The sequence below is a fragment of the Lontra canadensis genome, unplaced genomic scaffold (genome assembly GCF_010015895.1).
Source record: "Lontra canadensis isolate GAN:19392208 unplaced genomic scaffold, GSC_riverotter_1.0 scaffold110, whole genome shotgun sequence".
In the NCBI taxonomy this organism is placed as follows: Eukaryota; Metazoa; Chordata; class Mammalia; order Carnivora; family Mustelidae; genus Lontra; species Lontra canadensis.
The window spans coordinates 5,889,649-5,901,397 of record NW_022631104.1 but is presented as its reverse complement, the minus strand read 5'-3'; the positions used below and the strand labels follow the sequence as shown (position 1 = coordinate 5,901,397).

At 44.9% G+C, this 11,749-nt stretch overlaps 1 protein-coding gene across 2 annotated transcripts in view; it reads right to left on the bottom strand.

Annotated features, from left to right (window-relative positions):
* Nucleotides 1–278: 278 nt before the first annotated feature.
* MAP2K4 (mitogen-activated protein kinase kinase 4) overlaps nt 279–11,749 on the bottom strand; it is a 126,648-nt gene continuing 115,177 nt past the window's right edge. For both annotated transcript variants that reach the window (XM_032840061.1, XM_032840062.1), the window contains 3 exons: nt 10,510–10,658; nt 1,651–1,696; nt 279–437 (listed from right to left, as the gene is read on the bottom strand). In XM_032840061.1, the coding sequence (XP_032695952.1) occupies nt 324–437; nt 1,651–1,696; nt 10,510–10,658 (309 nt within the window). In that variant the 3' untranslated portion in view covers nt 279–323. The remainder of the gene's footprint in view (nt 438–1,650; nt 1,697–10,509; nt 10,659–11,749) is intronic.

Sequence of the window (11,749 nt, the reverse complement as noted above, 5' to 3'; positions counted from 1 at the left end):
TTTTGAGTCTAGAAGTGAATTTAAGAGGTGATCTAATCACACTCAGCAAATTGATCGTACTGACTTCCACATTTCATGAGTAAATTCATCACACAAGAACAGGACGCGGTTTCTCTGACCAGCACTAACACTGTCATCAATCAGGTATCACGGGGATGCGTGTTCTAGGTGACGGGAGTATACAGACAGGATGGAAACGAACACCAATCTTATTGCACATGGTGTCTGGGCGAGCAGTAAAAACACTGTGATACGGGATGAAAATTCTTTACGTCTTGCTTCCTCTCAGCCCTTTTTTTCTCAAATCTGACGCAGCAGCGAGATCAGTCGACGTACATGGGAGAGCTGGGAGTCGCTGGCATCTGATCTAGGATCTTACAAACATAACAGGCGACCTCGACGGTACGTTCTTCATACATCAAAATAAAGGGATGTTTCTGCAAGAGAATTGGACAGAGAAAAAGAAAAACATCAAAGTCTGTGTCAGACGCCACACCGAGCTGCTCCTGACTGCACTGCGGCACAGAACCGAGGGCTCCCACCACGTGTGGCTGCACAGTTTCGTGGCACCGGCACAGAGAGGCGAGCACGGCCGGTGCTTCATGGAGACGTGGGGCTGGGTGCGGGCAAGCCTGATCTGGAAGGGCCACCCGGGCAGTGAAGTCGGGAAGCTAATCTCTGCCACAGGGCCTATCTGTTGAGGCAGAGAGCAGAGTGGGGCCTCTGCCGCCATCTGAGAGCCAAGAAGAGCTGCACGGATCCCGTCGCCAATCCTCTTGGGACATGGGACACAGACCTCAACCTCCCCTACCATCTGCCCACGGCAGCAGAATGATCTTAGAGAAAAGACTCTGCCAGGGCCTCAGATGCATCCTAGGATCGCATTCTAGGGACTTCTGCCCCGTCCCCTGCAAAGCCCCTCGCCCCGATTCTGAGTGACTAAAACCCCCCTCACATGCCCTCTCCATCAGTACTCTTCATTCATAGCTTCTCCGAGCTTGCAGACTGCGTATCTTTAGAGTCCTTGCTAGTGCTGACCACAGGCTGGACCTAACATCTGGGACAGCCAGACACTGGGGTCTTTCCTTCAAAGATCCCCACGTCATTAGATCAATATTTTCTTCACTGCTGAGACCAATGCCACATCCAGGATGGCTTAGGACACCCAAGTCCCGGGGACGGGTGGACTGTCAAAGAGGCGGGAATTTGCTGTGTGACGTAAATTTGCAGGAGAGCATTTCATGATGGCAGAAGCACAAGAAAGTCTTATGGGTGTGTTACCCATACCTAGACCACGTGGTGGAAGGCGGCTCCTTTAAAGTGAGTGTTACAATTCTTCAGGGTAATTTTTATGACCCGTCAAGGCCAAAATTTTCCAAAAATTTCTGTGAGAATCCAGCTAGTAAATTGGTAGGAAAATTATAACTTTCAATTTTCTCCTTCCAAATATCTGTTTCAAACATTTTTTTTTAAATTACTCATTAGGTCAAGCTGTTTGTCTAGGATGGAGAGAACCATTACTTGCTTAGTGAACCAGCATGCTAACAGAATTCACAGTGAGGAAGTATCTAAAATTCCCAAAAGTAAAAACAAAAACAAAAACGAAAACAAAACATAGAATAAACAAAATTCCCAAAGTCTCATACTCACCAGAAGTTCTTTATACTTTGGCCTTTTGGATTCATCCTTCGTAAGGCTAAAATAACACAAAAATAACATTAATAAAATGGAGACACAGTTACCCAAGTATTTTTCTTTTCACAAATGAAATATGACAAAGAAGCAGTTTTTCCCTTCAGATATAAGAGTAACAACGAGGACAACCCACCCAACATAAAAAAATAAAAAATTAGACAAAGTATAGCCTAAGGATTTATTCTGAGGATGTTCAGTGTAGAAGCATTAGTGAAAAACTGGAAACAAGGTTAACTACTGAAAATCGGATAAATTATGGCACAGCCGCATGGCAGAGTACTATGCAGTTAACTATATGAATATGTACGTATAAAATGTGCGTGTGTGTGCATGTGTGCACGTGCTTTCTAAATACACACACGAGTATTTACACAGACACAACCTAAGAGAAACCAGAGTCTGGGAAGTAAACTATATATAAATTTGATCAATTTATCCTCAGATTTAAAAAATTTTTGCATTCTGTATCTCAATCTGTGTTCTCTGGTCCAAAAGTTGACAGCATCATCACCTCACTAAGGACAGCACTGCTACGTTGAACCCCTGCCCTGGTGATATCCTCCCCTTGAATCCTACCTTGTCTAACTTAACGTGACCAGAAGCATCTTCATGTTGTTTCTATTTTCCGTATTTGTCCTGGACCATATCTTAGCCACCACTCTCCTCCAACCTATTTTATTCAACTTTTTTTACTATCAAAAGGTAACCAGGGGCGCCTGGGTGACTCAGTCTGTTAAGCATCCAGCTCTTTGGTTTTGGTTCATGTCACGATCTCAGGGTCGTGAGATCAAGCCCATGTCGGGCTCTGTGCTCAGCGGAGTCTGCTTCTCTCTCCGCCCCTTGCCCCACTTGTTCTTTCTCTCTTTCTCTCAAATAAAGAAATCTGTGTTTGAAAAGTTACCGCTGACAACACAGCTCCCAGATTTCTACAGCCAGTGCTGTGTTCTACACCCACACCTTCTGCACAGCACAGCCCGTAGCTACACGGGGTTCCCGAACGCACAGCTGCCAGCCTCTCAGGGCGACCTTGGTGGCACACAGTCATCTGAGTCCCCTGGGGCAGCCTGAGCTAGAGACTGCTCCACAGAGGGGTAGAGAAATGCAGCTCCTCACCCACGTCATGCCAAGCTCGGGGGCCCACCCAGTGGCACAGCTTGCTCCGGGGTCCGCGGAGGCCCCCGCTGAGAACACGCTACAGCCTAATGTTGCCCCGTGAGCTGCTGGTCGCAAGGTCTCTTCCACCCCACCAGCTTCCCACACACTGTCCTCTACCTTCCAGGCGACCAACTGCAACCCCTTCTGCTGGGTTCTCGTCCCTTCTTGGCCAAGTCTATCTTTTCTAACACTCTATGAATGCTAAACTCTTCGTCTTTTCTAAAAAGACATTATTCCTAAAAAAAAAAAAAAAAAAATCTGTATTTCCTCCATGTTGTGAATGATACTGAATGCCCGAGTATAAAACTAAAACCGCAGGACAAGGCTAACAATTCTGTTTCCTCTATACCCCAGAGCTAGGACTCGTTTTCTGGCAAATACTGTTGCTAATAACGAGTTGGTGGCAGTCTAATTAATTACTCCCTCACAGACATTCTATCCTCCTGCTAACTTACAACTTATCATTGTTCTGTACTCCTACTTCAATGCATTAGGTATAAATTTACCTTGGTCTATCCTACATGGTAGAGACTTTCATTTCAGTCGGAGAACACATCCTAGATCACTTCTCAAAGGCTTTTCACGATTGTCTCCAATATTGCTTCTCCACTTCCAGAATTATCTTGTCATTTTCACTACACAAATGCGAGAACTTCCCACTCTAGTCTCCCTGGTGCTTGACTACTCTTTGCTACAGTGTCATCTGTGACACGCCGGGAAACCCCTCAGCCCTATTCCGCCAAGTTCCCCAATTCCATCCTCAATTGTTTCCAGTCTAGAGTACATCAAATCTGCTTTCCTTTGTAACGATAGCTGTGTTTTTTCATTTCTAAAACTTAATGAGTTTTCATATCCAACTCTTCATTTCATCGCTGTTTTTCTCCTTCCTCGGTTTTAGCAGAACCCACGCCTTCATTTCCTTGGACACCCTAAATACACTGATTTTACCTTGAACTGTATTTTAGACTATTCCACAGACTCAGCTTGGTTTACCATAAACTCATGTTCTATTTGTTGCTTTTCTTAGCATTAGACTCTATGTATTCTGGAACTGTGGTTTGCAGGGTGTGCACGCTTCTCCACACCTCTGCTCAGCAAGTCTCCAAGTGCCTAACTAAGTACTATGAACATCAACTAGAGAGACAGACAGCAGTTTCACACATCCAGGGCCACCAGCCTAGAACATGGTGCCACCATGGGTCTGTGCAGTCCCATACAGACCCAGCCCCCTGGCTGTCTATGACTCTGCCACTCCATAGCCCGTAGCTGTGGCCCAGGCAGTGACTGACACAAGCATGTCTTTCACTCCCCAGATCCTGACTTCTAAGCAGACCCTGCTCCTGCAGACCCCGGTCCACAAAAGGGCACCTGTCCACCTCTGATCCCGCAGGAAGTGATGCCCCAGCCACCGCTGCCTGCTTCTAGACCTGGGGATAGCACGGCTACAGCTGCAGACTTCAGAGCATTTTACGCACCCTTCCGTCCAGCTGCCACCCGCACTGATATTTACTTTGTAAAGCTGCCACGACTTTTTGGTTTCCGATTTTTCCATGTCATTTACTGGAGCTTTTTAGCTGTGCCAACATAGACATTCATGACGCCATGTGAGTAGAAACGTTTAACCCAATTTTTATTAACACTATCTTCTGTTTCAGAATTCCTGCTGCCATTAGTAATCACAGTAACCCCAATTAGTTAAGCCCCAGGGATCCAGTAAGGGAGCCGGCTGTCAAATTCATCCCAATGAAATAAAACGTGAACATGTATTTCCTTAGCCACATCTTGGGTGTTCTGGCCACCAGACTGGACGGGGCGGACTGTGAAACATTTCCATCATCTCCAAAAGTTCTGCTGGCAGCTTCAGACCCACTTTTCAGTTTACTGATCTCCCTTCAATTACACCTAATCTGCCACTTAATCCAGCTACCGAATTTTACTTTATGATTTTTATTTCTGGACATTCAGTTTGCTGCTTTGTAAGTTTCTGTTTATTGCTTAAATGTCCAAGCGTCTTCTCCATTTTTCTTTAAATTTATGAAAACCTTTTTCCTGTTTCTCATTATTCTCATATCCGAAGTCTTCAGATGCATTCCTGCTATCAGTCGTTTCTACTAATTCTTTCTTACATGAGTGCTGGAATTTCTCCTGAACAACTCATACTGCATTTGACTTTATCTTTGGGAATTCTTGGGTCCCAGCTTGAAGCATCTGTCTTGCTTCTGCCAACTGACTGAGTCTTTCCAATCAGCAGCCTCTTAATAATCCTTACCTCCCCTAATTTATTTTTTTAAGTCACTTTTTTTGCCTTATCAAAGTATCGTTGACACACAATGGTACACTGGTTTCAGGTACACAACAGAGTGATTCTACAAGTCTACGCATTACACTGTGCTCCCAAATGTCACCATACAACGCTACAATATCACTGTCTATGGTCCCTGTGCTGCACCTTTCATGTCCATGACTTCTTCCTTCTGCAACTGGAAGCCTGGATGTCCCACTCCCTTCCACACATATGACTTCTCTCCAACCTCACTCCCCTCCAGCAACCATCAATTCTCAGTATTTATGGGTATCTTTCTGTTTTTTTTTTACTCATTTGTTTTTGCTTTTTAGATTCCACATCTAAGTGGAATCATGACATTTGTCTTTCTCTCACTTATTTCATTTAGCATAATATCCTCTAGGTCCATCCATGTTGTAACAAATGGCAAGATTTCCTTCTTTGTATGGCCAAGTAGTACTCCTGCACACACACACGCCACATCTTTATGCATTCATCTACGATGGACACAGATTGCTTCTATATCTTGGCTACTGTAAGTAACGTTGCAATAAACACACGGGTACGTATCTATTTTTGAATTAGTGTTTTCATTTTCTTTGGCTAAGTACCCATTAGTAGAACTACTGGATTGTATGGTATTTCTAAGTTTAATTTTTTGAGGAACTTCTGTACTGTTTTCTAATTTACATTCTCACCAACAGTGCACGGAGGATTCCTTTTTCTCTACATCCTTACCCATACTTGTTATTTCTGGCCTTTTTAATTCTAGCCATTCTGACAGGTAGGAGGTGCTATCTCGTTGTTGTTTAGATTTGCGTTTCTCTGTTGATGAGTGATGGTGAACATCTCTTCATGGGCTTCTTAGCCATCTGGATGTCTTCTCCGGAAAAATGCCTATACAGGTCCTCTGTCCACTTTTTAACTGAATTATCTGAGGTTTTTTGGTGTTGAGTTGAGTTCTTTATATATTTGGACATTAACCCCTCATCGATGTCTTACCTCCCGTAGTTTCTGATTTCACTTAGTTTTAGAACTCTGTGGACTCCTTGGTTTTGTACCAACTCTGATACATATAAAAAGACACCATGAAATGTTTATCTGGTATTTGAGTAGATTCAGTGCAATTACTGTCCAAGATCGAATCCACTCCAATAATCTGCAGTCCACACTCATCATTCCACAGCTGTTTCTTCGCTCTTTGGGTATGGCTCTGATTTTCTGTCTTTCTTAGCTGGTATGTACATTTATGGGTGCCTGTTTTAAATGGAAGCTTGCCAAGTTTTCTTTATCTCTAAAATGCATAAGACAACAGCAGTATCTTACAACATCCCTAGACAGGTTTTTTTTTTCTTTTTTCCTTCCCTTTTCGTTAATTTGGTCTGGTACATTCGTTTAAGGACTCGAGTTTTTCTTCAAGTCAAGATAATTTTCATTTTAATCTCTACTATCAGTTAAGTGGAATCTCCTGGATTTTTTTCTCCAGGTCTCTCATTCATCTTTTTATCCTTTCCTCTGCAAGATTAACTCAAGGGTGTTCCCTGTGTCAGGGATTCGGTCAACCCTGCAACACCTGCTAAGCTATGTACCATCACTGCCTCCCCTTCAATTCAGAAACCATGTCTGCTACTTGGAAACTTCTACTGAATTCAAATTAGTCCATTCTCCCCAGCTTTTTCCCTGACATTTTCAGAGGCAAATTTTACAAGGGGATATTTGTTCAAATTTTCCAAACTGATACAATTCTCATCTTCCTTTCTCTTTCTCCATGCCCCACAGGCACCAATGCTGACCGAACACGAGGAACTGACCCTGGTCACAGACCTTGGTGACTGTGAGAAGGAGCAGAGGGCCATCCCAAGGGCACCATCACCTGGCCAACGGATCTGCCTCCTGGATCTGTGGGCACAGATTCCACCACACTCCCCAGTCTCTAACCAACACAAGTGTCCTCACTGGGAGTCACTGCAGACTCCCAGTACAAGATTGGGACAAGACCCCAGACTGGGCCAAGTACAAGGCAGGAGTGAATACTGCCACAGAGTCCCGGCCGTGTCTGAGATCCACTGCAGAAAACGCTCCCTCAAGACATTTTTAGATCAAGATCTGCTTTCTACTGGCCTGGCCCCCAGGTTGCCAGCTCTCCTGGGTCCTCTGTGCCACGCCGAGGAATTCCAGTGCAGGTCTGATATCCTGCCTGTGCTGTTTTCCCTCTGCACGCAGCAAACTAGACCAGTCAGCCCATCTCTGAATTCAGCCTCATCTTCCCAATTTCACAAGAACTCCTCATAGAACTTTTGCCCTTTTTCAGAACAAGTAAAGACTTAAAAATTCTATTAACATTTTAAATAGGGAGGGAAAGCAAGGAGGAAGGTAAACTGGGCACTGGTATCATCACTTTGGTCCTGAAGCCCTCATCTCCTTTTTATTCCTTAAGGAAACTTCTAACTGAAGCATATGTTCAGCAAAGCAACACAACCTAAATGTAGAACAAAAATAAGAGGAACAATATTCTGACTCTATTACCTTTTATTCCTTCTTGTCTTTTTAAATTTCATACAAATGAAACCATAGATACTGTTTTATGTCTTCCTTCTTTCATGCAATGCCATTTGAGATTCACCCTCGTTGCCAAGGGTAGCAATGGCCCATCTTTGTGCTGTGTAGTGTCATGTGAATAATGCTAGAACTTCCTGTCGACCCTACTGCTGATAGAGATGCTTCTTTCCAGCTGGAGGTGATCATGAACGTGTGGTTCTGGACATCTCACACATGTCTTCTGGCGTGCCTCTGTCTGGGCCTTCGTGGGGCACATACTTGGGACCTGAACTGCTGGAGCATAACGTATGCAGTTATTCCAGTATTCCAGTATTCCAGCTCTAGGAGATCCTGCCACGGCTTCTCAAAGAGACTGTGCCAACTTACAGGCCTGCAAGTGCTGGATGGGACTTCCAGTTGCTTCAGATGCCCTGGTACCATCAGTCTTTTAACTGCGTTCATTTCTGGTGATCGTAATGGTGTTTCATCGTAGTTTTGACTTGCGTTCCCCTGATGTCTAATAATGCCGAGTGAACACCCTTTCCTATGTTTACTGAGCTCCTGAATGCCATCTTTTTAAGCACCTTTTCAAGTATTTGGCCATTTCTGGTTGTCACTTTCATATTTATGTGTTTTATACTCTTTACATATTCTGAATGAAAATCCTTTTTCCAATATCTATGGCAAGGACACCGCATGGTTGGCATTTCATTCAGTGGTGTCTTCTAATCAAGAGACATTCTTAGATGTTAACAAAATCTCTTCTTTTATGCTTACGTGCTTTCTATGTGCTGTTGAAGAAATTTAATCTACCCAAAGGCTATGAGAATATGTTCCTATATCTTCCATTACACGTTTAACTTAACAACTGAAGAAATTCAGTTTGGCCAAAAAACTGCTCAAGGGGAGGACTGAGAAATGTGGCTAGAGGAATAAACCAGGTCCAGATCATAATGAGTTTTGAAAGCTAGGTTAATTTGGCCTTTTTTTTTTTTTTTTTTTAAGGGCCATGGGCATCCTCTGGACCAGGGCTCCCCAGGCCTTTTTTAACCATCGTCCCTTCCTTCCTGTGCAATTTAAATACCGTGTATCTGTTTATATGCTGTAGCAGGCCTGCAGAGGGCTGCAAACCATTATGTTATCCAAGAGTTCCTGCCTCTCCGGAACAAATTTTTGACCCCTTTGGGGTGATGATATCACTCTGTTAAAAATGCATGCTCTAGACAGTCTTAAACAAAAAGGAACATAATCAGACGTGCATCATAAAAAATACAACTCTGACAAAAAGAAGAGTGGTCTGGAACAACGGGATACTGGAATATGAGCAAAGCCAGTAGAAACTGAATGATCCAGGTCAGAGAGGGCAGAAAACACCCCAGGACAGTGGAAGGGAGGATGGACACATGCAGAGAGCTGACAGGAGCAGGTCCTAAAAACAAATGTACTTCCGACTACAGCCCAGGATGATCTGGGATGAGCTGAAACCACAGACGTACTCAGGCTGATGTCTATAACCGTTATCTGTAGGGGAGCACTGGTACCAAGGGACACGGAAATAAAAGATACACAAGTACTACACACAGATACAACAAAAACAGTAGAGAGATCAACGGATCAAGAAGAAATCAACTGCGGTGAGAGGTTCACAGATGATCGTTTTGGAAATTCTGCTCCATGACTCACACAGATTACTTCAACTAAATTATTTTATTAGAATGGAATATATAAAATGATCACGTGCGATTCTGTAAACTGCATATTTGTGTGCAAACTGGTAAAAGCAGATTGTTTTTGAAAAGGAAGAACAGCCAACTTGAGTCATCCTAATAGCCTTCTATCTAGAAAACCTTGAGGTATTCCTCTCCCCCGGAAAACCAATGCAAAGGTAGGATTGAATTACAGAAGATGAAATATTTTCTATTCGTATTTTCTAATTGTTCGAATCTTTTCTAATTATTTGAAAAGACGGCAATGCTAGACCATGAAATGGAAGTCTTAAAAGGACCAGAGAGAGGAGCGAGAAACAGCAGTCCTGGCAAGAAAAAAATTCTGAGAAAAAGTGCGTTTTCAAGAATGCTTTTTGCTCATAAACACATCTTATTTTTAAGTCATGTTGGATAAATTATCGAAAATATTGAAACGATAAAGCAGATTTCATTTAAAACACAGACTGAGGCGATACAAAGCACGACCGTATTCCTGCCTCTCTGCACAGTTAGTCTGACGTTCTCCACACACGGCCATGCACGTGCACGTGCGCGCACCTGCGACAAGGCGGACGAACGACGCACAGCTCAGCGCACACTGCCCTTAGAATAAGGTTGCAGAGAGCCGGCACGTGGCCCACCAGCGGAGGGCGGGGCCTGGCTCTACCGCGCGCCCACGCGTTACAGGCTGCGCCAGCGCTGCGTCACCACTACGTCAGCGCGGACAGCTGCCCCCGCACTCATAGTCTGACCTGGCGGGGTCCTGACTTGGGAAAAGCTTCCGGGTGATTCCCGTACAGCTTCCCCATTAGAACCACGTCGGATGGAGACGACCCATGTCGCCTGGTGGCATTTCTGGCACAAGGCCCTAGACATCCGCAGGCAGCAGCTTCTCCGCCCGCCGCATCTGCTTCTCCTCAGCACCGAGTCCTCAGTACTCAGCACCTCAGTACTCAGTACCCAGTCACAGCGCAAGAGCGAGGTTCTCGAACCGGCGGGAGCCTTCCGTGGGACCCGAGCCCCCACCCGGAAGCAGAGCGACAGCTGGAAGCGCCCCTTCCCCACGGAGGGCCCGGGCCACCGAGAGGAGCAAGCCCCGTGGCCCTCTCCACAGCGCCTCGGGGCACTCACCACAAGTTGACGAAGTTGATGAAGCTCGGGGAGAACTCGCGTTCTTCGGAGTTGCTCAGCTGCGGAGGGTCCCCTTTCACAACTTGCGTGAGCTGATCGAACACACTGTTCCACTTCGGGTAAGGAAACCGGCCTGTGGCTAACTCGTACTGCAGAGAACACGGGAGAAACACAGCACGCTGCGTGTTATCACTGCTCCTCACGAACACCACGTGGAAAATCTGAACTCCAAGCAAAACTCTTGTAAAGCCTTGAATCCAACCCAGGTAAGGGTGAGGTGAGGTTTTCACAATTATAAGGGGAGGCGGAAGAGGTATTTAGAAATCAAGAGGCTGTAAGATCAACTGAGCTCAAGGACTGGGGCCGAAAGGGAAAACCCAGACAACGTCGCCACCGCCTAAGCGTAGGGGGAGCCCTTGATTCTGACACCTTTATGTGAAGGACTCTGGAAGGCTGGTTCTAGAACTTTCCTAGTGCAAAATGTGCACAATTTGTCATTATCTGAATGGAAGTGGTCATTTCTTTTTTTTTTTTTTTTTTAAGATTTATTTATTTGACAGAGATCACAAGTAGGGAGAGAGGCAGAGAGAGGGGGGGAAGCAGGCTCCCTGCTGAGCAGAGAGCCGGATGCCAGGCATGGTCAGTCATTTCTAAGGTAAGAGAACTTGCAACCAACAAAAGCCCAACCTGAGCTCTGAGGAAGCAACATGCAGATTCTGTACTCCAGGCGTCCTGTGTCACTACAACTTCACCCACAATCAGCTATTACCACAACTGAAGAAATCAGGTCTGGGCTCAACCCCAAACCGTGAACCCAAAAAGGGCACTTGGGACAGTATCTCTAAACCACACCAAACTAGATCTGAAGGTTCTCACAGACCCACGTCCCAATGCACCAAAGGTCAAACATATTTGTGGACTGTATTCTTATCTTTCTCTCACTCTGTTCTGGGGATAAAGAAAACCAAAAAATTGTGCTTTTTCCAAAAAAAAAATAGGTTTAAATCTGTGGCATGGCCTAAATGAATCCCGTGTCAGGTGCACTGACAGGTGACAGGTAATGGGAGGGTGAAACCTCCAAGCTCATCCGAGAAGGTATCTGAGAGAGAGCACTATCTGAGGACACCATCTCAGAGCTTCTTCAGCTCAGGGCTATTGGATGGTGTCGATTTAGTCAAGTATTAAATTACTAGTTTGTTAAATTACTGGTTTAGTTGCTAGTGAAAGGGAAGCTACCATG